At 37.3% G+C, this 27,376-nt stretch overlaps 1 protein-coding gene across 1 annotated transcript; it reads right to left on the bottom strand.

Annotated features, from left to right (window-relative positions):
• Nucleotides 1-362: 362 nt before the first annotated feature.
• Nucleotides 363-24,973, bottom strand: LOC105356813 (proteoglycan 4). Its single transcript, XM_023950497.1, has 12 exons — nt 24,692-24,973; nt 15,874-15,986; nt 12,071-12,710; nt 11,881-11,933; nt 11,740-11,815; nt 10,781-10,833; nt 10,665-10,704; nt 9,252-9,284; nt 7,992-8,042; nt 4,813-4,929; nt 3,640-3,699; nt 363-3,044 (listed from the first exon to the last, which is right to left on the bottom strand). Exons 1-12 carry the CDS (start codon nt 24,753-24,755, stop codon nt 3,010-3,012), a joined length of 1,335 nt encoding a protein of 444 aa, XP_023806265.1. The 5' UTR covers nt 24,756-24,973; the 3' UTR covers nt 363-3,009.
• Nucleotides 24,974-27,376: the final 2,403 nt, after the last annotated feature.

Genomic DNA, 27,376 nt, shown 5'->3' with positions numbered 1-27,376 from the left:
ATTTTTGATCTCTCAGAAACGTGCTGTACTGTCCGAATCTCTTCCAAGCGGATGTTAATCTCTCGTCTATTTCTTTCGCCATCTCATTTCCTGGTGTTAGCAGTCTTCCCAAATACTTATACTCATCCACCTCCTCCAGTTGTTCTCCATCAACTTAGGTATAGGGTGTTCTTTATTTAATAGAAGTTATTACGGTAGTTCTACTACCGATTGATTGGAGACATAACAATCACATTTCTTTTTTAATGTTGCAACTGTTTAGTAAAACATTTTGTAATGCTCACAGATACTGACAAGTTTTTTTTGTTGTCTAAAAACAGTGGTTCTATGAGTCAAAGTGAAAAAAAAGAGAAAACAAGTGATCCCACTAAAACAGTTCATTTTAATCATCAAACATTATTTACACAACTCCAGAAGCCACAAGTGCCAGATAACAACAATGCAGTTCATACACAGGATAAAAACATGGAATTTAAATTAGCAGAAAAAGTTTCACACTTGTCTTAACTTGTTTATTACATATCAAGATGTATACAGGATTAAAAAGTGCTTCTCCCAATGAGAATGTTCTTGGAAAACATCTCTTCTTGTTTCTCTATGTTTTTCTTTTTCTTTTTGAGGACATGGCTCCTTGTTTTTGTGTTAGCTGATGCCCTTTAGCATGATCAGTGAAGTGCACTTCGGGGTCCAAGGCTTACATTCTGGTTTGGATGCTTTGTTTCAGCCTCTTGTGACAACAGGGAAAGCCAGGGACACAATGATTGTGTAAGATGTGCTAGCTCTGTCTTTTCAGGATGTTAACATTGTTTCATCCCTCTTCCAACAAAATTAGTCCAAGCATGTGTTCTGGACATATGTTGTTTCCCTTTCGGCTTTTCCCATCAGGGGTCGCCACAGCGAACGAGTCGCACGGTAAACTTGGCAATGTTTTACGCCGGATGCCCTTCCTGACGCAACCCTCTCAAAGCAACCGGGCTTGGGACCGGCACAGAAGTAGAGAAGGGAACAAGGGGCAGCCCGGAGTCGAACCCTGGTTTCACGGACGGAAGGTGCCGCAAACCAGCACGAGCTAAACTGGCTCCCATGTGTTCTGGACATATATATTGCAAAAATGAGCAGGGCTACAACAAATGAGATCTTTTTTTTCACTTTAAAGGCATCATTGGTCATCTCCAAACAATTTACTGTTACTCAGAGAGTATTTTGTGTATTATAAATATATACCAAACACATCTCCCACTTTCCATCTCAAGAGAATCTGCTCTATTGGCTATTACAGCTAACAAGATAACACGGAGGACAACAAAGCGTTGACTCTGTCTATAACCCACATTTCAAAGTGTAGAATTAATCAATATGTGACATCACAGACTATTCATATTTCAGCTTGAGGCTAGGCTGTTAGCAACAGTCTCTGTCTTGTATTGCAGCTATATGGTGCTTTAACAACTAACACACTACAAGAACTGCAGTAGTCTGAAATCTCTATAACCACATTTAAAAGTTTAAAGGGAGCGGAGAAGATAAAAAAATGACGACAACATTAAGACAAAAGTCTGTTCAGAAGTTAGTTTGTGCTACAGTAGCTAAAACGAAGCAGTAGCGCAGCTGTTTCTGACGCATTTCACAACAGTTATCACAAAATACCACAGCAAACAAGTTGACTCAAGACCATCAGCGTCGGCTTGTTGGCACCACTGCTAAATGTAAAGAATTCCTATAAAAGTCACAGGTGAAAGGTATTTGCAAATGAATCTTACAAAAGCACCGTAAACAACAGGCTTGCTCAGATTTAAAGACAAGCAGTTTGGGACTTTTACTGCAGAAATCAAGGCTGTTTGAAGGCTTAAGATTAGTTCAACTGTGGAGAAACTAAAACCGGCCTGTTGCAAACATGGTCAAGAGCAGCTGTTACAATCATTTACTGCATTTGTGTGCGACTGTTCAACATTTTAATGACACGACATTCATTCTCAGCTCTTTGATACATTCCCCAGTAATGCTAATTTTTTTGTTTAACCAATTTTAGTTTGTTGCCTTCCTGTGTGTCTCCAGATCGACCATGCCTAGCCGTGTCAGTGAAAGGCACTGTGGAGAAGTAAATACCGCTACTGCATTACACCAGACAAACACAGACTACATCGCAACAATGCTTAACACCTCACTGCTTGTCTGTCGGGTTTATGAAATTTACAGTTAAATCCTTTTGACTTTAATTGCTATTAAATACACTGAAACATGATGCTAGAAATTCATTTGGTGACTCTTCGGGTATCACAGTGGTAGGATTTAACTTTGAAATGTAATTTCAATAAAATTCATCTTTATGGACCTTACTTAACTGATTAAAGAGAAGAAGTACTCTGCTTCCTCTTTAGCCTGAACTAGAGCAAACACAACTTTGGCTGTCTGAGCCTCTACTACAAAACTTATGTAAAAGTATCAGTAGAACATTTGGTGTAAATTCTACTACTAAAGCTTCTCCACAGAAGCCACAAAATGCAGTGGTAGTAATGCTTGAACTTGTGTGCATTTTCTTCATTTTCCTTGATTGCCTCAAAGAATCACATTGCTATAAATAATCCAATATAAATTCCTGAAGAAGGATGGTGTCTAAACTTCAAAAATTACTTTTAGAAACAAGCAATTTATAAGCCATTTTATGATTACAAACTAAAGATAAAATCTCTTGGGTGGGCTATTCTAAAAAATATAAATATAAAAGAATTTGCATGTTACCAATACATTTCTTTATGGAAGAAAGTTTTATCCTTTCAAGTTACTACACTTGATCTCAAATTCTTTTCCACCCCCACATGAACGAAAATGAAAACAAAAAACTCATACGCAAGCTGTAAAGACAGACTCATATTGACCAACAACAGACATACAGTCAGAAATAAACACACAGCCCTACACAAGGACCTCACAGTAATGTAGCTCCACATGTAAGAGCCCAACAGAGAGATTGCCATTTTGCTAGACTGAAGGTGTTTCAGTCAGAGATCCCTACTTTTCAGGGGAATTCAGCAAGGTGCTGCAGACTGCAGAGGAGAGAAAACAAGAAAACAGAAAATAATTTGAAATGGTTAGGACACAAGTATGTGGAATTTTAACATATTTCAGGGCAAAGGTCACGTTTAATGACAGTTAGCTGCAAATAAGTTTGTTCTATATGAATCTTCTGGTCTTTTTTATTTTTATTTTACTGCCTGTCAAAAAGATGCAAAACTAGTTTTGTTCTTTTGCTGCCTCAAAGATGAAGGAAGGGATTCAAATTTTTTTACAGACAAAATCAATCTGCACCATCTGAGTAACTCATACCTATCTATTCAGAAAAAAAGTGCGTTTTTTTTTTTTACTTAGGTTTTACTGCAGTTGCAGAAATCAAGATCACCTAACTTCTACACTTTTTAAAGTCAGCGACATGTGATATAGTAGAGTTCAATTGCCAAAGTCCTCTGATAATGGTTGGATACAAAATCTAGATTTTACATAGGTTAAAAAAAGATTCAGAAGTTAAAGAAAATACCCAAAAGTTCTGAATAAATATTTGGAAAAACCTACAGACAAAAGAGTGTGGCTTCTTTGAAAATAGCAGGGTGTCTCAAAATACATTTTTGTGTATCTGTGTCATACCTTGTGGATCATCTGATTTAACCTCTGGTGCATCTGTCTTTTGTGGAGCTTCTGGATCAGCTATTAATTGTAAAGGGGAAAAAACACGAGTTAAAATAAAATAGATCGCAGAATCTCATAAGCATTCATTTTTATTACTTTTTTTTTTGTCATTTGCTTCTGATGCATGATCCCAACCTCTTTTCTTTTTACTTAAACTGCATACAAAAACCATCAACAATTTGAAAATTAACTCAACATACACCACACTAATTTATTGTAAACTGCCTCCAAAGTGTGACCACGTGTCTCTAACAGTTGGTGTTTCTTGGTGACGGTTGATTAAATACACAAAAAGCATTAGTTGTTTAGGCGTGGCCAAGGTCAATAACCTTGAATATGAACACACAACTATCTTTTACGTATATAACTTTCTTTTTCAACATGAGTGTATTCAGATGAAAAATAACTGTTAACATAGCAAAGTTTCAGAATTACACTCAGGCCCATTGACATAGTCTTAAGGTGAAACAGAGCATCAGCATAGTTTTTGTATGTGTAAGGAGAGTACTATTGTAGTGTTCATTTGCATATTATTATAAGCATAACAAAAAAAACCCTGCTGTTTAATAGTATGGAAATAATGGAAAAAGACAAGCTAACTGTTCCAGATCAAATACATCACTTTACTGAGTTCTGTTTCTCTAGAGCTGACATTTACGTGTTATTTTGTTAAAAACATTTACCAGCTGCTGATGAAAATATTTTCAGTTTGAAACTCCTTTTCAACTTACCTGGGCTCACAATAAAAAACATGAGTCCCAGTTATCCTTGTTGTCTGTAAATAAGCAGTTTGCTGAAACTGCATTTTAGTGTTTTAGATGTGTACCATCTCTTTTACAATTAAAAATGTTCTTTTAAGATCACCAATAATAATGTAAGTTTCCTTATTTGGCAAATGACCAAAGCCTTTAGCCAAACATGACATAGACTTGAGTTCAGGACCACGACTGCATCAGTGTTCAAGGTTTATTCTAAACAAATTTAAAGAATGGATTCAATTTTTTGTGTAATAATCAAGTTAAGGTAAATTTGTCACGCAGATCATTCGGTATTGAAATAAGTTTTTCACAATCAAATTGAAAGAAAAAATTGTCTGAATTGATCATTAAGCAAGTTGTTTATTATAGTTACCCTGTTTAAAGCACAGTTTCTTCTTTTGATAGGCAAAGTAGGCACTGACAGCTCCCACTGCAGACAGGATAATGCCGGACAGGATTCCCGCTAGCGCTCCAGAGCCCGACTTTTGTGCTGCGGAAAAACAAAACAATGATGTGACATTAGAACAATAATCTACCTTAGGAGTATTTCATTCAGGTACCATTTCAACTTGAGGTATTTTCTTCGGAATATGCATGACTGAGAGCGATTTTCAGTCACTACGGTGAGGTGACTTTCATGTTCAATATCACCATGGTTTCATTAGTAAAAAGCTATGAATCAGTGAAGCAAATCGCTGTGACACATCCCCTTCGTTAAATGAGACCAGATGTGAGTGTTTTCTGCCGTTTGTGTGAAAGCGAGAGGCATCATCCTGTTCCAGCATTTTTTAGGACTTTTCCTTTGTTTGTCATGTCAGAAGCATGTACAGCAAGCACCTGTAATGTGGTTGCTGTGGCAACAGTGGTCTGAATAGCTGCCAAGCTGGCTGAGAGCCAACTAAAAGAACTGGTGTAAAACAATCTTTTTTTAATGTAATTCCTATAGCCTGTGTACTTACATCTGTAGTCAATGACATGTATGAGTGACTTATTCATGAGTTAGATTGTTCACACATATTATCAGGTGTTCTCATTTTTAGCTTGAGGACAAGTCATTCTTTTTGTTTTTTTTGTGTTTTTTCACTCAACTATTTTAACTTTTCTTAGCTGGTGGGAAAAATAGATTAAGATTCTAGGGTGGATGAGGATTTGAATTCCATGTGAAAATACCAAATATGATGGCTAATTAGGTAAAATGAAAGAAGCAACATGAGTCACTTAACCGCAGTAATAAGGTATGAGTCAGAGATGTCAAGTGGGATGAAACGGGCACATGCAGTTTATCGGTAGGCGGAAGTGAAGGCAGTTGAAGAGACCAACATGCAGAAACACGAAAGGCCGTAAGGAGATGAGAGTTCGTTGGAATATTAGTCATTTAAATTTCTCCAGATGATACATTAGGTCTTTTCTTTAAAAGATTATGGAATTTAGTTTTGGCTTTAGTGATTCAACGACTTTCATTTTTTTGTCAGTTTTTGAAATTTGGATGTTCCTGTTTTTTTTCCCTCAAGTTCCTTAAAACACTTGATTAGGGAGGAGACCTGACTGAGCTAAAAATTTAGAGTCACAAATCAACAACTCAAACATGTTAAGGAGACGGAGAAGAAGAGGAGGAGGGAGGTTGACAAGCATGAAGAAAAAATATTACAAACAACACACTTCTGTATTCTGTGACAAAGGTAGAAATGTAAGATAAATAAGTTATGTCTAATATCCATATAAATATGCAGTATAAATGTAAGTTTTTACTCAACATACCTTTGATTGACTATCAACTGTCTTATTTTGTTTTAAATTAATATCTTAACTCATTCACAAAACTTCAACTGTTACACAATATGAATGAACTGGGATAAAAACACAAAGCTTTGGTTTTCTGAATAAAACTATTTAACAATAAACATTGGCTAATGTAGGCTAAGTTGTATAAATTCATAAATTTTCAGTTGGCAGTTGATGTCTTTTCAAAGGCCTTGATGACTTCCTCAATTGAACCACACCTCTTAGCAGCTGTGCACACAGCAATGCTGGCAGCAGAAGGTGTGTGGGCAGGCTGTTGGAAAGGTGGCTTAGCTTTGTTCACAGATGTCTATTTACGTTAAATGCTATGCTCAATAAGAGCATAGAAATGAAATATTAAAAAATAACTTCAGGAGAAATTAGTATTGACACATACAGTATAGCCAATGCTGATGTCTCCAATATGATATTTACCTAAATGGAATGACCACAAAATAATTCAGTTCATCAGCTTCATATTTTTTTCAACATTTTTTAACACAGCATTGCCTGACACCTGAGCATGTTAAGCCAATTAACCAGCGGGTACATCCATTGGCAGGGTACCACTGTTGCTATGGAAACAATTGCTACTCTTTGAACACACCCTGGAGCTTAGCTTGAAAAGAGCAAACATCTATGAAAAAAGTCCAATATATTTCAGGCTTTTATACGTTATATGTAAAGAACCGGTAACTAACAAAATTAAGAATTTAAACATATTCCAGTGTAGAAATCAAAGAAATGATAGTTGACTTCAACTTCACAATTCTTTTTTTAAGTTATATGTTTAAGCCTATTTGAACAAATAGCCCATCAAGAAGATGCAAAACCTCTTTTTTTTAGCTGCCTGAATTAAAAGAAAAAGAAAAAGATGCTTTTAAAGCCTCCTAGACAGGAGGAGAGAGCCGGCCGGAAGTGGGGGTCCCCAACAGAAAAAAGAAAGAAGAGTGATAAGCAAGAACCGACAAAACTCCTTTGTCAAAGGGATGCTGGAAAAAGTGAGGAAATCACAAAGATAAAGACTACAACCAGCCCCACAGGGGCTCAGAGGGAATGTAAACATTGTTTTTTTACCATTACCAGAGATCTTAAGGATTCCCCCTCCCTGTATGGAGAAAGCCCAGGACTCTGATGCCCAAAGGACACAGCTACCACCACCAAGAGTTGGCTCCCCCATAATGGAGCAGGGGACAGAGGACCTGTGGCGACCACTCTCCACGTGTAATGTGAGTTGATGTGTAACTGCATATACTGTGTTGCAGTAAGGGGTGCATGTTAGAATTGGTGGGTGGGGCCCTTGGACACCTCCTGTTTGTTGGCAGCAGCGTCCAGGGCCCCTCCCACCACAGGACCCTACATGTCAAGTGCGTGATTGAAACCAGGGGGGCAGGAACCACTGCCAATTAGTCCAACCCCCCAAAGCTGCATCTCACACATACACTTACCCCCCCCCCCCCCCCCCCCCCCCCCGCTGGCCCCCAGGCTAGACAGCAACATCGAAAGGAGCTGCTCAAGAGGGTTTTAGTGAGTGCTCCAACCAAGCAAACATGCCAGACTGTCCAGTCTAACCTCCCCTGTCCCATGAACTATTCTGACCCCCCCAGAAGAGAATCAGTAGAACATCCTTACCTCAAAACTATAAGGTGGTTCTAAAACTATTCTCAAATTATCTAACATATTGAAGGAATTATTTAAAATGAATAAATAAATAAACAAGTCTAAGGATCCAGGATAACATGCTTTAAGGTAAACACCCGAATTACTACTTACGATCTGCATTGTTTCCGTCGGAATTGCTGGCTTGAACGAAGCTTCGAGACTCTGAAAAAAAAAGACATATCTCAATTAAAATATCAACCATGAAAAATCTCCTATGTGAAACTGCATTGTGTTGAATTGTTGAACAGCATGACTCAAAGTACTGCTCAGTTCATTCCCATAGATAAAAACAAAGAATCCATTAATAACGGCTCGCTCACAGTAAGGGCGTGACCGAGATTCAGTGTTGACTTGCATTAAATGATGCATTTTCGGACAGAAACACCATCCAAGCAAACACTGATGAGAGGGAAAACCCAGAGGAATTATAAAACGCAGAAGGCACTTAGGCCTGAGTAATCAACAAAATAGTTCTGGCTGAAAGACATTGTGTAACTAGAAAATGAATTACCTTAACATATAAGATTTAAATTAAGATTATCCACATATTCTTTTTTCAAATTTAGTAAATTCCTAATACATGAATATTTCAAAGTGGCCCAACATTAGTCATAAGTGAGAGACTTTATGTTTAGTAAGTTTTCTTTGTGGATTTAATACCCCCCATAATCTCTTTTAGCCTTAGTTCTTCCACTTGGGTTTCTGCTCTATTTTTCATCCTTTCAGCTGTTTTCTTTACAAAAATTTCTTTTTCTCTTTTGAAATTCTTCTAATAGTTAACACATGTGTTTTTTCATCCGCGGGGAACACTTGCTCAATACTTAATGCATCCCTGCCCCTCTTGCTATAGCGCTTTTTGGAGGTAAAGACAACATGTGGAAGATTCACGCTTCAGAGGGAGGGTCAAATAAAGTGTTCTCTTTTAAAGAAGAAGGGCATAAATACTATACCAACTCAAGACAATAAATACTAAAATAAGATTAATGTAATTTTTAGCAGGAAATTAAAACAAAAAAACGTCTCCTTGTCTGAGACTGGAATGTGGGAGAGCAAGGACATCAGTGTGATAAAAGCTTAAAAAAACAGGGGTGTGACACCTCAGTCGTGAGAAAAAGAAAAGATTAGGGTGACTTCATTTTAAAGATGTCTGAAATCACAACACACCCAGTTTTGGAGGTACTATTACGTGAGCCCTAAATCTCACCTTATGAGCATCCTCAGGGGAATCATATATTTTAGTAAAAAAGGCACATCTGTTTCTTATAAAACAGTTAAAAAAACAGGAGGAATACAATAACTCTGTAAAGCAGCTCATGCACAGTTTACTCACTAAGTACTAAAGGTTGCTTGGGAAATAAAGATGTAATTTACCTTTACGTGAAACTTCATCATTAGCATATTTATCTACAAAAAAAAAGAATACAATTATAACAGCACTCACTAATACAACAACTTTACATCTAGTCTTTCATTTTTAACAATTGTGAAATCCAAAAACAAGTGACTTTCAAGGAATAATCCTAACAAATAAATGATTTAGATAAGTAAAAAGTTACAATATTACTAGAAAACCCAAGTAAATGCAAAAGGCACATTTTAAAATTGTGGCTTTCATGGGAAAGCTGTATTATTTACATGCCACACCCAATACTGGTTGCTTCCAGACATGTTACATCTACAAAATAATTTTTAAAAAATCATAAAAAATAAGGAATGCTAATAGATCTTAAAAAATGAAGCACCTTATTCCCATCATTTAAAAAAATCTAGAACAAATAAGACAAACATTTTTGAATGGTATCAGTCTTACAGGCTCAAGAGAACCAAGCTGGGAGTAGTTTGAACAGAAAACATGGTGATTCATATTTCACGAATGGTTAATCTTTTAAAATGACTGTAGGAGTTGGGCGAGTAATTCAGGAAGTCATAAAAAAATAAAGCAGGAACAATAACCATAAGGCTTGAAAAAAATTTATTTTGAAGGGGTAAAACATTATAGCTTTTGGAGCTATTGGCCTTTGTCAAAATCAAAATCAAGTTATTTATCTATCAAAGTTGTCGGTGGTAGTGTAATAATCTGGGCTGTAAAGACCTGACACCATGTAACAACTAAAAGACGCACAAAGTGTTCTCTTTGCCTTAAAATCCTGACATATAGCATTGTCAGTCAAAAAGCCAAAAAAGTTTTGTTAAATAACTACACTGTTTATCTGTGACTTAAGTTGTAAAATATAAATTTCAAACAAATTTACTGTAACTTTTGATGGTATAAACACAGGAAATGGAAAAATCAGTTTAAAAACCTACAAACTTGCATAGGAAAGGAGTGTGGTGTGTGCGCACACAAAGGTACATTAACAACATTCTTTTAACAGACAAGTTACATCTTAAAGGGTCGGGTTGTTTTACAAACTAGTTTGTGCAGTTTGTAAGGGACATAATAAAACAAGATCGTCTCAGTTTTGTGTGAAGCAGTTTTGCTATTGGCAGATTTAATTAGTTTCATTTGATAAAAATGTACATGAAAGTGGCTGCCACTGAAAGCTTGTAGTGACACCACAACACTAATGGTTTAGCAATTGGCTAATTGGCTCAAAGTGATTCTTCCTGATTCTCAGGATTTATCTTTTTTAACATATATTTTAATCTTCTCATTCTAAATAATTCTTCTTAAAAAAACAAAAAAAAACATCTTATGTATAAAATCAAAAATCAAATAGCCTTTCAAATGTTATATTTCTACCCCTGCATGTGTAGAGTGAATAAAAATATACGTATTCTTACGTGTGGGGTTTTCTTTTTTTTTCTCCACAACTGGTTCAATCTGCACAAAAAATATTACATTATGTTATATATTATGTGAACAATTTTAAAAAGAGATGACTCTTCTTGTCACTAACCTGCTCTCGCAAACGTGTAGGAATGGTTTTAGAAGTGGCCAGTTGATCACGCGCTGTTATTTCAGTGAATGCCCATGAAAAAGGAGTGAAAAAGAAAGGAAGGGAAGAAGAATTTTAATCACTTCAGAGACTTTAACATCACTTTCTATTTCTATTGTGGTTGTTTTTGCAATGTTCTGTATCACCTGAATTCCCTCCTGTAGGAGCAACGATTTTCAGGGTATATCTGATCAGAACTTTTTAAAAACAGATCATTTAACGTATTAAGCATAACACTGAACTTTAAAAAGGACTTTTTTATTCCATAAAGTCCCATTCCAATCATCTTTTGATCTAATTTAAAAATGTTCCCAAAATGTCAATTTTACCCAAAATCAAAAAACTTATGTTGGTTTTTAGGACATAGTTACTGAAGAGCAGTAGTAGATCATTAGAAATTCACCTCTCAGTTGTGGGTAGGACCGTTGGCACATAGAAAGCTTGCCCACACTTTTATATCATCCAACTCCAACCCAACATTAGCGGTGGAACAAAAATGGTGAGCAATATCAGAGCACTCCAGCCGAACAGTTTTAAGGCTGATGCCAGCTCAGACAAGGAAAACAAAGACATATATGGATCTATTTGTCTGCAAGTGGATGTATCACCCAGCGCATTTTCTACATCACTGCATTTGTCTGCTCCCTATTCACAACAATTTAAATGTAGAAATACTCAGAATTGCAATTTTGAGCTTTATATATATATATATATCTTTCATAATAAGAACAACGCCACAACAACATGTTAAAAACACAACTTTTATCAGATTGGGTCTATAAAGAAACCATCTTGTGCACAAAGCAAATTAACAGTTTCATGCTCTCCAAAACAATCTTTCAAGTCTTTTAAATTTTATGCATCATTTCTCCCTGAATGTATTTAAACATTAAAATGGATGGAAGTATGTATTTTCTTACCTTTGGAGTCTTCTGAAAAAACATTTTTCTTCTCAGCAGGAGCAACTGCAGTTTTTGTCTCATGAAGTTGTTCTGTCTGCAAAAAATGTTTCATAAATAACACAAACAGATTTAAAAGAAATGTTTCTTCTTGGTACCAACCTTATCTCCCAAAGGTGCAGCAACGGTTGTGGAAATGGTCATCTGATCACTGCCTGTTAATTCAGTGGATGGCCATAAACAAAGCAGTGGAAAAAAATCAAGGGAATAATTCTATACATCCATTTGTAATTTTGTCAGCTGGTATGACTAAAACATAAAAGAAAAACATTATGTATAAATTGCTTATTACCTGTTTGTGTCCCAGACCCCTCAACATCAATTTCTGCTGTGTTAGAAACTGCAGGCTCAGTCTCAGGCTCAGGCTCAGGTGTAGGCTCAGGGTCAGACTCAGGTGTGGCCTCAGGCTCAGTCTCAGACTCGGATGTAGACTCAGGCTCAGGTGTAGACTCAGGCTCAGGCTCAGGTGTAGGGTCAGACTCAGGCTCAGACTCAGGCTCAGGCTCAGGCTCAGGCTCAGGCTCAGGATCAGGTGTAGGCTCAGGTGTAGACTCAGGCTCAGGCTCAGACTCAGGCTCAGGCTCAGGCTCAGGATCAGGTGTAGGCTCAGGTGTAGACTCAGGCTCAGGCTCAGACTCAGGCTCAGGCTCAGGCTCAGGATCAGGTGTAGGCTCAGGTGTAGACTCAGGCTCAGGCTCAGGTTTAAGGGCAGACTCAGTATCAGGCTCAGACTCAGACTCAGACTCAGGCTCAGGCTCAGACTCAGACTCAGGATCAGGTGCAGGCTCAGGTGTAGACTCAGGCTCAGGCTCAGGTTTAAGGGCAGACTCAGACTCAGGCTCAGACTCAGACTCAGACTCAGTCTCAGACTCAGACTTAGGCTCAGGCTTAGGCTCAGGCTCAGGTGTAGGGTCAGTCTCTGCTGCGTTTCCCTATAATCAATCGATAGACATGTTTAATGTATTATATGGTTGCTTTATTCCAAAAGTGAACATATGAATTGTCAATCATCAGTTGTTTTAAAGAGGTGGCCAAAAAAGGACTGTAAATGTATTTAAGCAAACATAACAATGATTACACGAACAGCCGTTTTTCCAGTTGTTTCTACTAATACAAATGCAACACTGTACAGGCGTTGGGTAAAATTTGTAGAGTTTCTTTAATGGACTTAGTTAAATAATAATATAGAAAATTAAACTACATTAAAAAAGCTATCATGTTTATAAATATATGCTAACATTGACTATCAAATGTATACACCAAACACTGAAAAAGTTTTAAAAAATCTGACACGTAGAACAACTCCAAGAATTTTGCAATTTAAAATGTTGTGACAAATGAGGCTGTCAGAAATAAGTAGTGTTTTAAGAAATAAGTAGAATTTTAAGAGAATATTTGCCAGTACAGAACTAATCCGTGGTTTTAGATATAAAAATGTTCAATGTTTGCAGTGCAAAACGGTTAATAGAAGTCTGGGGAAGTCTCGGTTTTAGATGCCAATGCAGTTAACTGGATGAGGAAGACCTTTCGGCCTCTGTTAGCACTTCATGAGAACTCGGTGGTAAAGCACAGCTGGGACAGGTACTGACCATGTGATGCATTTTCAATACTAGTCCAATAAAGATTTGTCACCCTCTTATCTTATCTATAGTCAATAAAGCTGTATAGTCTTGGAATACCATAGAAAGCTATTGTGACATGCTGCTCTATTCACAGTTGTACTAACTAAATAGTAAAATGTAAAGCTTGGGTACGAACCTATCTCAGATAAATAGGAAGATAGGAGACAAGTCAAACGGTCAAAAAGGTGAATGGTTCAACATGCTTTTGAAGATAATAAAAGATCTTGATTTTTGTTTTGAAAAGAGGAAGGTACCTGCTTTGTTTTACATAAGCAGGTTGAATTCCCAAACTTTATTCTCAAGAGTATCATTATTACAATAAAATGTCACTCAAATAAATAACAAAGTTACCAAATATTTACTCAAGTGAGGGGAGTAAAATGTTACAGGTGAAGAAGTTACTCAAGTAGTTTGTAAAAAATGTCTAAATATATTGCTTAGAAATTTTGAATTTCATTTAACTTATTAAGCCCTAACAACTAAGATAATCTTAAAAAATCTGAACAAAATGTAAATAATGAATTAGATTCTGACTGCAATAATACAAATAATTTCAAATATTCTAAAATAGGTTTTAGTCCCATTCAGTTCAGATCCACCAATAAATTGGGCAGAAATGAAAAAGAAAAAAAAACTATAATCTGCACAATCTGGCATTTCTATACATTAAAAAAAGTAAATAAAAAGATCCATTCAATAATAAAACATTTGAAAAATAGGCAAATGTAGCTGAAAAAGAGTATTTTCCATCATATATTTAGTTAGGTAAAAGTAAATAGTATTCTTAGAGTATGATTTTTACTAGAATTTACTTAACTTAATGTATACAAGAAATTTTCATTTGTCCCGCTTGTACTATGCACTTGAAAAAATCTGTGATTATAAATGCTTTATTAGCCCTGGTGGCCAAAATGAACAATAAAACATTATTCTTTTCATTTAAAGAGTTTTCAATTCTGAAGGACATGTCAGTTTTCAGTCAACTTGCTAAAGAATTTAAGTAGGATTTCACTTTGAACGTCAGAAAGGATAGAACTTTAAAATCCCTAATAAAATGTGTCGTCAAAAGATTAAAAAAAACATTGATTTACTCAAAAGATTGCTTATCTTTACTGTCATCACTACAGTGTGGGAAAAGGTTGCATTTTATATAACCCTAGATAACAGAATGATACGATCAAAGGAAAAAAAAACTGGTCATGTTTTAAGTATAAGATTTTTTAATTAGTTAGTAAAAGGAATGCCAACGACCCAACAAGTGTAGCTGAACTTGAGAGTAATGTCAAGTGTGAAAGCTGTTCCATGTGGTGGCCTTCAAACTCATGTGTCATCTCACAAAGACTCTTATCTAAACAGATAATCACATCTAACTGTGTATTATCTAACCAAAAGACAGTTTGAGTCTTTTTCTTTCTTTGTTTTTTTAAATGGAAATAAAAAGCCTTTATGGGAAAAACCTGTTTTCTCGGGATGCTGCAGGGCCTTAGTGTGCTGACACATTCATGATTAATGTGAAAATCCACCAAAAAAAAAAAAAGAAAAAGGACAAAACAACTAAAACCTTTTTTCAAATGTACCTTAGTCCATTTTCTGGTGGAATTACATAGATCTGGGTTAATAAATATGATCAATATTGCAAGATTAGACTGAAAGTACCTGTTTAGATTCACTAAAACAATTTGAGATAAAACTCTAGAGATAGGCGGTTATTTATAAGCAATTATTCCTATTAATTTTTATTTTTTTATTTTTTTTTGGGGGGTGGGGGTGGGGTACATTCTATTTCGTATTTTAACACATTTACAAATGTTAAAAGGGTTTGGGGTTTAATGTGATTTGGGTTTCTAGGTTTGCCCTGAACCGTCCAATTGTTCTAACGGAATTTTACAGACACTTTCTTCCATCGAGCTCTGGTTACTTCTGCTGACTTCAGCAAGGTCACAAATTTTCCAGACAGACTCATCAACACAAAGCACACATGCTCAGCTATCTGCTGATCAGCAAAGAGCGGTAACAGGTTATCATGGTCACTAAAGTTCAACTGTAAAAGGTTACTACTAAAACAAATCTGTGAAAAACTCATGGTTTCCCCATGAATTCATGGGAAAATATCGCAGTCTCCTGGCTTTCTTTCATCATTAAAAAGATAAATTTGAGGTTGATGGTGAGTCTGCATGATGGAGTTTGGTTATTTGTTGTTCCAAGCAAAAATAACTGATACTTAATAAGATGAGGCAAGTTCACATTTATCTTTGCTTTCTCATTAGGAGTGCATCAGTGGTGGAGTCAACAACTTGTCACATGTGAAGAGGTAAAAAACGGGCAATGGACACCACCAAAACAAGGGAAGATGTTATAGGATCATTTTTACAGTCCATTAACTCAACCAAATCTTTATTTGAAAAGAAGTGTAAAAAAATGTTTTATCCTGGAAAAACTTTATGCAACAGGGCTTTCCACTTGTATTTCTCACCTCAGGTGGTTGATCGTTCTCCGTGCCAGGGTCAGCCTTCTCCTCTTCTACCACATCTTCATCTGCCTCAGGGTTTACCGTAGCGTCAGGATCTTGTTCTTGCATTGCACCATCTGGAGAAAGTTGAGTAAAAAAAGGGGGGTGACACACTCAGTTCCACAACATGTTGTTTTAATTTGAAAAGGGTGGGAGACAGGATTTCTCAAACACCACATGGCTGAAAGAGCTGTCCATATTTCGACACAGAACATAAGGTTGTAGGTTGGCTGAGTTAAATCAGAGAACAGCTGATTTTTAGCTGTTTTTTCGTTTTAATAAAAGGTTTAATTCAGACAAAAAAATATTCAGCTTTAAGATTTATTATTTTCTTTCTAACCGTTTGTTTTCACTATTGCATTCAAAATCAAAACACATAAAAATGGGATCAAGAATAAAGTAAATGGAGCCTAAGGGCGGCTCTTGTTAGCACCATCAACACTCTGCAACATGACTAGCACTAATCACACAAGCACACATAGGAGCCACTCCCTGGTCTGATTGGCGCCTGATGTTCACGCTAAAGCCACCAGTGCATGACAGACGCATTGATCATTCTTGCCTCAGCATCATATGTAGACTCAGGCATGGCGGCTCTGTACTAATGAGAAAACGACAAAGCTGGTTTCTCTTTCATTCTGTGCATGAGGTGTTCCTGATGTGAGTGTGTGTTTGGATCGCCTCTGTGACATTCCGCTGTCCTGTGCGAGGAGCTGAAACAGCAAAGCGCACACTAACATGGTTGTTCTTTGGATCAGCTGACTTCAGCATCAACCAAGGGCCGCTTTTCCAAGTGAAATCTTCACCCAATGATATCCTCTATTGTCAGTTCAATGGTAGTACAAGTGTTATTGTTGCATATGGTCTCATTGAAAAATTATGGCAGGATAGACAAGCTTGTACAGCCAGGGTAGGGGGCCAAAAGACTTCAAGAAAGATAAAAAGAAGGAAAAATAATTCGTCATAGGACAAATGAAAGCTCTGCACCATTCATCGTTTTCTAATAAGTTAACGTTTATTTTCCCTCTACATAAAAGTTATTCGTGAGAGAAATTGTAAAGGATTACTTAGCTTGACAAGTGAGATTTTATCAGCCAGTGATGTCTTAAGGAGGACCAGCATAAACACTATCTGATGTACTTCTGTTACGTAAACCTTCTCATAGCAACAGCTTTTGGAGAAAAGGCTGGAAACAGTCAAACAATCGTGGAGAGCTGCATGGTTACTGAGGGTAATTAAAACAAGCACTCTTTGTTTGTCTCCATCTGTTTTTCCCCTGCAGTTTATACCAGCACCTTTGCATCCAAGTCATCACCTTTGAAGCCAAATTTTAGAGAAAGAACCCACTGAAAGGCCTTAATCAATTCCACTGTTGGTCAAACTGAGTAAAAAAATCCATGGATGACAATTTTCTATTGAAGAAAAGAAGATTTATCAATAACTATTACAAAAACACAAGTGTGTTCCACATTCAGACATGGAGCTACAGAAATAATGAAGAATAACAACTGATGAAACATAATCCTGACAAATGGAAATTAGAAAATGTAAAGTTTTATGACTCAAAACGTATCTTAACTGAAAAGTTTTTAAAGTCCCATTGCGATCAGCTTTTCATCTATTGTCAAAAGCACAGTACTGTTGGCACAAAATAAGCTAACCCCCAGTTACCATCATCCATTTGTTAACACTCCCCCCTACTACCTACAGCCCCTCACAACTTAAGACCAACAAAAATGGCAAACAATGTTGGAGCTATCCAGCTGTACAGTTTTGAGGCAGAGGCCAACTCTGATGTGGAAAACGAAGGCGCACATGGATCTGTTTGTCTGCAAGCGGATGCAGAATGGAGCAGAGCAGGGAGCTTGTGGCCTGCTGTTGTAAGTTCTATATCACACATCCAAGAATTTTACAGCCGCATTTTTTTTGTCTGCTCCTGATTCACAAGAATTTATAGATTCAAGTCATACTCAGAAATGCAAATTTAAGCTTAATTTTCTTTATATATGTCCACCATCATAAGAAAAAGGCCACAACAACATGGTAAAAACACCAAAAAACAAAATTTTAATCAGAGTGGGTCTTAAAAGAAAAAAACAAAAATCAAAGCTGAAATAAGGAATGCAAAACCAATAGAGTGAGAGTTAAAAGAAAGTGTTCAGTTCAGGCAGTCTTCAATTGATAAAATACCAGATTTAGACACGTCAGGACAAAAAAATCCGACAGAAAACCAGCTAAACTTCTTTACAACTCTGTTGTTAAGTAATAAAGTCTGTGAAGATTCTCGGCCATCCAGTCATGTTATTACATAACCATTTTACATTGAATCTTGTTCTTTGGGGGCAACTGGACTTTAAAAGATTGATCTAGAAGACTCAGATGAGCCCCTGAACATCTTCCAGATCAACCTTCCAACGTCCAGTTGCCTTAAACAACAGAATCCTAAAGTCAAAACAGATTTACCTGCACTAAATTATTAGGATTAAAACAAAAAAAGGAATTGCAGACTAAAATGTGAATCCTACAATTATAAAACCAGGGAACCAACACGGTGGAAATGCAGCTGTGTCTTCATCACTTCTTGTTGATCTTTTTCTAAGAATTCCTATGATATCATAGTTTTCATCAAAGACCCACTGTAGGTATTTTGGCAGTGAATTGAGATGAATCAAGATGGCCCTCAGGTGTTTGAGTTTCTTAGATTAAGGTAAAGATAAAAGATAGAGAGACAAAAAAAACTTCCTGAACATTTTTTAAAGTTTACAGTTTTGTTTTATTTGCCAGAGAAACAGTTAAGTTAAAGCGTGTGCATGAGTCAACTCTGGTGAAAGTGTGGACGTGATTGGGAACATTTTTTGCACAGAATTGCTTTTACATGCACACTTTTGAAGTATGCGGATCTCATTCTGCTCCTTCAGGTCTGTGTGAAAAAACTTGTGCCTGCATAAGGAAACAAAACCTGCTTTCAGACCCTTTTTCTGATGCACAAAACTCTCTCCTCTATCTGCCAATTTGTCATTTCCTCGTTCAGCAACTTCTACATGAAGTCAGGTTTCTGTTCTTCCCCTGACTATTAAACATACAAGCAACCACATGTTTGCACACATGTGCAGTTCATGTTCACATTTGTTTCTGCAATTGGAGCCCAGGTTGTTCTGTTTTGTGTTAGCACGGCAATGAAAAAAAAAAGCTCTTTCTTTTCCTTCGTTTCTCTCCAGTCTGGTTGCCTGTCAGTTTCTGTGACTAACAGACTCCCAACTCCCTCTGTTTTACTGCCACTACTTTCCCTGAGGCTGTTGAGTCATCTGGGCCTCTGACATAACAGCATGCTATTATATGAGACTGCACATTTCCAACACCGGTAAATTGCGTAAAAAGGTCCTTGAGGGGAAATGATTGAGTTAAACTAGTTTTAACATGAGAGGGATACTCAACAATCCAGAAAAAAAATCTGTTTTTGAAGACTAGTTTGAGCGAAACTTAACAGGAATTATTTCAAAATAAAAGCAAATTATTTGACAGTATTTAAACAGGATAAAACAAATTGCACACAAATGTATCTGGTCGTTACAGTTGACCTTTTGCCTCGGTCCAGTACACAAGGTTCGGCTAATCAGCCCCTCATCAAGCTGTGTAAAACCCTAATAATGGCACCAGCATTTGAATCAGGTGTGATGGAGCCGGAAAACAAGTAAAAAACATGGAGAGCAAGCAGGCATGACGACCAGAGTTTGGGAGTACTGCTCTAGGGGTAATGCATCTGCTTAATGGGTCATTTAACAGGTCACATCTGTTGGCGTTAATTTACACATAACAAAAGTTTGTGTACACACAGGTGTGTGTGTCTGTCGACACTTTTGCAAAAAATGTGTTAAACCAAACTCATTTTGGCTTTGTCTGCTTTCATGTGTTCATTTGTGAAGGCTGGAGCCCCTATATGTCTTTATTTATCTGATTTACACCTACAAGCACTTTTTTCAAGTTAAAAGTGTGCAGCAGAGTTTGCATGTGAGGCACTACGGCTTCCTCCCACAGTCATCCCACATGCTTCATAGGTTAATTGGTGACTTTAAAATGTGTCTTAGGTATGAACTTAAGTGTGTGTGGTTGTCTCTGTGTGGCTTTGGCGATGTACTGGCAAACCGAAACTTTAATCGTCCTCTTTTGTGTTACGGCCAATGCAACAACTAGAAATTATAAAAGGTGAACCTGTGGTTTCTGTTAAAATGAAAGGTTTCTTACAGTGTTTATATATGTGACAGTAATAAAAGTGTTTTCTGAAAACAATTTTATGAAATACGCCGACAACTTGTTCTTTAATGTTTGGTTTCAGTTATACAACTGACTTCTGAAAAATAAAAAAAGCAGAAATAAAAACATGACATGCTAAAATACCATCCTGAAATTTGTAGTTTGTATGCACGAATGAATAAAAATTTTTGGCCTAAGACAGGTGATCATATCAATTAACCAACACAGAACTACTTATTTGCAAGCTTTAAAAAGTTGAAGGTAAATTATATTAATTTATATGGTAATTTTAGAAATATATTTGTCCATTGTACAATCTCTTTTCATGATTTTTTTTCTTGTTTGTTAGCGGTAAATGGCATACTTGTAGTACTTGAGTACTTGTTCAGACATGTTTCAGACCGAGTTTGTGGAGAGTCTTCCCTTTTTAAGCATAAAACACCCAGCTTTGAGGAAACATTGAAAATGTCCCTTAAATCCCCACCCACATTTTCCAAGTTTCTGTGTTAGAATGCGCAGAATAAAAATGACTCTGTGGAGGTTATTCAACACTTTGTAGTAATAAAGTTGTACAGATAGTGTCAACTATTAAAAACCCAAAAGAGTTGTGTTAACTCTGAAAACTCAACACCATGTGTTCAATGTCTTGAGGTTCTGCATTAGTGTGACACTGAAGAAACTGCCACAGTTCCTGTTTCGGCAGAACATCTCCACTGTTCAGCAGATCAGGAAAGAAGCTGTTTCAGTCTGGGGGTGGGGGTGGGGTGGGGGTTGCTTTTCATGCTGTGCTGTCTCCCTTCTGAAGGAGTTGGGGGGGGGGGGGGGGGGGGCATACTGACAGGGCTGGTCTTCATTTACAGACCAAGACTTGGACTCCAAACTTGGACAGTCAAATCTCACCAGCAGATATTTAAGACTTGGCCTTATGGACATGAAGCTTGAGATTTGGGACTAGTGAAAAAGTCTCATTTGTTCTTTTTTTTTTTTTTGTCACCAGGAAGTCCCTATCAACTGTCAATGTTTGCATTGGGAACATCAACTGGTTATGACATGTTTGATTTGACTATAAGTTATAAGAATTCCATGAAAAAGGTATGAAGTATGGAGTTTGTATTAACTGGTTTAAGATTCAAAGCTCCACACTACATCTTGCTGGACCGTTGATCCCCCCCCCACACACACACAGACATTATTACAATAACAGCAATCGTAAGGCCCCACTGCCATTTGCTAAGTGTCGGTGTTAATGCTCAGACTTAAAATGCACAGAGAAAAAATGACGCTGTGGGGGTTATTCAACACTTTTTAGTGATAAAAGTGTACAGATGGTGTCAATCATTAACACTGAAAACAGTTATGTTAACTCTGAAGATGCAACACTATGCTCAGAATCACTTTAACAAGGTGTACATAAAGACTATATGATATCAGAGTTAAAATCAACTCTTTGAGTGTTGCAATAACACTTCTGTTTTTACTGTGTTCAGAGCGCAAGTGATTCATAAATAGTCTTGGTAAAATGATCATATTTTTTTAGTTTTGCTTCTGGGAATTTGTGAGGAAACTGGTTATTCTAAATAGGACTGTAAATAGGAAATTTTTAGGTTCGTACCCACAGCTTCCTTCACACAAAAATGAATTGACTCAGAGACAACACTTATCTTCAGTGGAAGTTTACTCCATACAAGCAGCACAAATCAGGTTGTACGAAAGGTTACGGATGAAGTGAACAGAATGCATTCAAAGTCCACACACCCGGATGCAGGGAGACGGGCTTGATAGAAGAACCCTGCATTTGCATATTTAGAAGATCATACACTGGACAATGGTGTGAAAATCACACCCACAGGTTGTTACAGGTGAGGTCCTCGAAGGTCAAGATGCTTCAAGTCTTAGATCTCTCTGAGCCTCTCACAGACATTTACCAGAACACATACACCAGCACACACGAAAAGGAAAAAGGGAGGATGGAGGAATTGCTGTGAGACAAATAGTTTTGGTTGTGCTGTCTTCAAATGTAATATAATTTTGAGATGATAATACATGCTGAATGAATTAAGTTTGAATAAAAAGTAAAAGGGAGTTTCTAACTATTCCTAACAGAATTGGTCATGTCATATTTGCTGTTTGAAAAATAACGTCGTGCGCCCAGGGTGTCAAAATGGCTTTTAAAATCCAGTAAAATAGATAGTCTTGTACTATATAGTTTTTTATTAGTTAGAGAGTAGGAAAATAAATCAGACATAAGCCTAAAGATGAAAGCTATGGAATCTTGAAAATATATTTACTTAAATAGCTCCTTCATTAAATGTAGAAACTTTCCCTTTTGTTGTAAATGTCATCATGATCCCTGCCCTTTTAATCTCTATTGAAATCAGAAACAAACGTCCAGTTTAGTTTTTGTGTTGTGTAAAGATGAAGGAAGTCCAAAACAAACAAAAAAGGAAACGTTTTAGAGAAGATCTTCTATTCCGACTCCGTTAACGAATATTTGAAATGTTTCAAATATACGGGGCCTGATTTACTTTTTTCTTTGTCCTTCTATGTTCACTTCATTTTCTTTTTCTATTTCTGTGGGAACAACAGAGCATTATTTCCTTACTTGTAAATTTCAGTTACGCTCGTAACCAACACTTATTGTTTTACTTACTACTTCTTCCTGGTTTCATTTGTTGAACAGTACCTGCTCCCCTTCATTTTTTGCCTAACTGGACGTCCGGCCGCAGGAATGCTCAGGGCTGTTCACTTTTGTTATCATTTGAGTATCACATAATACTTTCCATTTTTATATTTGGGTGTGTTTGCGAAAATCAAAATTTCACAAATTTAAAATCAGAAAACATCATGCACGTCCAAACTAAATGCTTGTAAATTAAGGACCATAATTTTTGAGACATAACAATAAATGTGCAATGTAAAATGTAAAAGAGAAGATCGAAAAATGTAGAAAACTTCAATAAGAAAAAGTCTTTGTAAAATTCCCTCTATGTGTGCCTACAAATAACCACACCTTGCTCTGTAAAAGGACACCGTCAACTCTTTAGAGATTGTGTCTGTTCACACAAACATTGTTTGGTAATCTATGGCTACATTGTGTGTTCTTGGATTCAAAGTGCTGCATTTATCCCACTTATAGACACTTTGAACGTGCCCCTATCTGCATGTGCCCATAGGTTTCACTTGTGTGCGTCAAGAATGATTTACGAGTAGAAGTTGAAGGTGCAAACGCAGGCAAGTCCGCACACACACCTGGCACACTTCAGTCAGGCACTTTTTCCTCCCTTTATTTGTCTCTGACACACACATGTTCTGCACACACATTAAATAATGATGTCCTCCAGAAATTCCAAATGCTTCGCATGTAGAAGCTGTTGCCCACCCCACCCAAAAATTGACTCATACAAACACTCACACATGCACAGACATACACACATCTGCTGCGAACCCTGAGGCAGAGGAAGGCGCTAAAACCAGTTGTCTGTTGGAAGTTCTCTGGTTACAAACACTCCCCATCAGTTTTATCACTTATTGCATACAACAAATGATGGAGACACATGAAAACTGACCTAACACGATACTACGGCATAGTGCTGTGCTCGCTGGCAAGAACACACACCCGCAGGGATTTCCTGTGTTTCAGTGCAACACGTCCTTAGAGTTTACAGTGAACTCACAGTCAAGGGACAGGACAGACAGGTGCTTTGGATGAAGCAGAAAAAAGTGTGCATGTGTTTTAAAAATGTTCATTCATTCTGGCATACAGATGAACCAGTAGGGTGAGATTGCGTCCCACAAGTTCACTAACGCTCAACTGAATTCATTTGCATAATGGTAGTGCACACTTACATGTCTATGATTTTAACAGATCTACTACCATCATCGTTCTTCCTCCTCCTCCCTTTCCCTTTTTCCCCCTAGTTTCTGTCTGTTTCTCCTTAATGCTCTCCTTCTCCCCAAGTGAGTTTTATTGCTCGTTTGAACAATCTGAAATCACTGCATGTGCTGCAGGGAAGGGCTGAGGCCCAAAGGACGGCTGAAAAAGAAGGAGAGGGGCAGCCAGATGAGAAATGAGGAGCAAAAAAAAAAAAAAAAGGGGGGGGGGAAAGGAACACCCTCTAGACCTAAACCTTAAAGAATACTGTGTAAACCACAGCACACATTTGTGAGGCACTCCAAGCACTTTTCTCACTGATTATGTCCAAGAAACATATCCTGGCTTGAAGATGAAAAGATTTTTGTTTACTTAAGCAGTATAGATTCAGACAGACCAGACTAGGACACAGCCTTACACAGACAGAAGAAGAAAAGCCAAAAAAATCTAAATAAAAGTGCACAGGTAAGATAGATAGATAGATAGATAGATAGATAGATAGATAGATAGATAGATAGATAGATAGATAGATAGATAGATAGATAGATAGATAGATAGATAGACAGACAGACAGACAGACAGACAGACAGACAGACAGACAGACAGACAGACAGACAGACAGACAGACAGAGAAGGCAGAATTGGATACTGGGTCGGTACCTTGAGCCGCGCCGTGTGAAGCTAAAAGGCTTCCTAACAGCAGAATCCACAGGTATGACATCATACAGCCGCGCTCTTCTGGATAAATGGGTGAAAAAAACCAGATCTTGTTCTCTCTTTTCTCCGTCCTTCACCAAGGACAATTAACGCGCCGGTAGGTTCTCAGGTGGGTCTGGGAAGGCGTTCTTGCGTTCTTGCGCGTCGGGATCAGTGGATGCTCAGCGTGCTACAGACTCTCCTCTTTTGTCTGAGGAGAAGGTCCAGATTCTTTTTTTTTATAAAGTGGGCGGGGTCTGTTTGAGGATAGGTGAGCAAGCACCGAGTTAAAGCTTTGTAGTTGTTACATCAACCATCAATAATGACACTTCCATTCCCACACTAAAATGACTTTCAGCTATTTGGAGGGGGGGGGGGAAAGTCTCCTTGAAACCTGTTGGATAATTAGAATGAAAATCATTCTCGAGAAATAAAGAAGGCAGTTGGTGATTTGACTATAATACGCAAATACAGTTGGCAGGTTTTCAGATTAACAGAGTGGGTTTTGAGAAACCCTAACGGACACTTGATCATATCACAGCCATCACGGGGGAAACTAGAGTGTTGTGTTTTGCTAATAATAAAGAACACAGGTTGGTATTAAGAATTAATTAGAGATTTATTTAAACCCAAAAATAGTATTTAGTCGATTAACAGTATTTAAAAAAATCGTATGTGTGACCTTAAATGTGTATATTTATTTAATATTTTGGAAATGTTAATTATATTTAAAGAATGAAATGAATATAATTTTTTTGATTTAAATTTTTACTATGGGACACACTAAAATGTACGTCTACCGACAGAGGGCGCTGTTTACAAGTTCCTCCAAACACTGCGTGTCACCAAAGCCCCCTCTGGTGGTGGAAGAATATACTGAACTCCGGATAATTTTTGAAGTCCAATCAACACTGGGAAGACCAAAATGACGGAAAGAAACTCAGCTTTAAAGCTTAATCACTGCCAAACCTAAAAAAGACTTCCAAAAAATAATTCTATGAATGTAAACATATCAAAAAAACAGCACATACAGGATTAAGCGTTTCTTTACACGCCATAACTTCAATCATAGTTGCACTTGAAGGACAGTACTCCAGGTTCAGAAAATGGTGGGATTATTTTTGCGGGAACTAATTGTATTAGGATTAAAAATGTGTGTGTGTGTGTGTGTGTGTGTGTGTGTGTGTGTGTGTGGGAGGGAGGGTGGGGCAGGAAGGAGGTTATTTACCTGAAAATTTACAACCTGCAAGCAAACTTCAATGTGTCCCAACATGTCAACAAACATCCCAAAATGTCCATAGGACGTTTGGCTGACAGGGTTTTGTAACATTACGGCTTTAGCATTTTATTTATCAGATATTAAATCGGAAAACAACTTTATAAATTCACAATCAAACTCCAGAGCTTGTATGTATGCAAACCTATGATTTGATGATTTCATTTGTCACCTGTCACCAGCAAAGGGAGCCCTCTGTGTTTCAGAGGTTTTATTCTGCTTAGTTGTGTAAGGGTGGGGCAGCAGGTGTTGTGGCGGTTAGCACTGTCACCCAATAGTGAGAAAATCCTGGCTTGAATCCAAGCTAAGTTCTTTCTGTGGACTTTGCATGTTTTCCTTGTGCTTGTGTTGGGTTTTTCCCCAACACTCTGTCTGCGTCATGTGATGATGACTAAATCGTGGTGTAGGAGTGTGTGTGTGTGGCCCTGCAATGGACTCAAACCCTGTTGGGATAGGCTCCAGCTAACTTCCAATCTTGCAAAAGTATTCGTGGGAATTAACGATGCATGGAGGATGCTTAGGGCTTTGTTCAATTGCCCAGATGGATCAAGGCTTAAAATTTAAATCTTCTCATTGGTAAACCGTCCACCTGCTTTATTTATTTAGTTTTGAAGTTCTGTTTCTAACCCTTTGAGTATGACGTTTTGAGATTTAAAAGCAGCCTTTCTTATTTGGACTCTTCCAACCTTAAATCCGCCAAGCTCCACAGGTGCATAGACCGTCTAATGGCACAAGTCATGCATTTTGTCGTCAAGAATTTTATCATTTTAAAGAAAAGAATAAAAAAAAAGGACAATTGTTTCAACAGCTGTGACTGTGTCTCAAACTATTTTTGCTTCATTTTCCATGAAATATCCTTTCAAAGTATTTCCTTTTAGCTATAGTTTACAAAAATGTAGATGATCCACAGAGGGATTTCGTTCTGTCTTGCTGTATAGTTTTGTAGTTGAGTGTTGAATCTGTGAATACAGATGAGACAGTTCTGCCATTTCGACCATCTGTCAGCCCACCCCCCTTTCTGCATGGACTCCTTTCCGGATGACCTTACTATCCAAGAGAGTGACTTGGAACTCATTAGAGAAATTAATAAGCTGGGAGTAATTACATGTCCATCAAAAAGCTGGCACTTCAAATCTTATTTCTTAGGTGAAAATATCTGTCCAGCTATTTGTCGTGTGGTAATGCTGCCCTCCAATTAGCTCAATGAAAATGTTTTTATCACTTAAGTTATATACCAAACTTCCAGTCCAGAATGTATAATTAGTGAGAAATTATTGCTACAAATCTTTTTATTTCCCACAACCCTGATACATCTTTTCAGTAGTTTCTTTTAGGCCTCACCTCACACTTCCTACACCTAAAATGGTATCACA

This window comes from Oryzias latipes, chromosome 21 (assembly GCF_002234675.1).
Source record: "Oryzias latipes chromosome 21, ASM223467v1".
Taxonomy (NCBI): Eukaryota; Metazoa; Chordata; class Actinopteri; order Beloniformes; family Adrianichthyidae; genus Oryzias; species Oryzias latipes.
The sequence above is the reverse complement of the archived record's forward strand: the minus strand, read 5'-3'. Positions and strand labels throughout refer to the sequence as shown.

Bases quoted from the DNA above. Each gene is read 5' to 3' on its own strand.
- LOC105356813 (XM_023950497.1), bottom strand. From the start codon at position 24,755: ATGATGTCATACCTGTGGATTCTGCTGTTAGGAAGCCTTTTAGCTTCA. The intron at 10,834-11,739 runs GTAAGAAAATAC...CTGAAATAACAG, and splicing joins TTTTTCAGAAGACTCCAAAG to CGCGTGATCAACTGGCCACT. The intron at 3,045-3,639 runs GTATGACACAGA...TCTCCTCTGCAG, and splicing joins TAAATCAGATGATCCACAAG to TCTGCAGCACCTTGCTGAAT.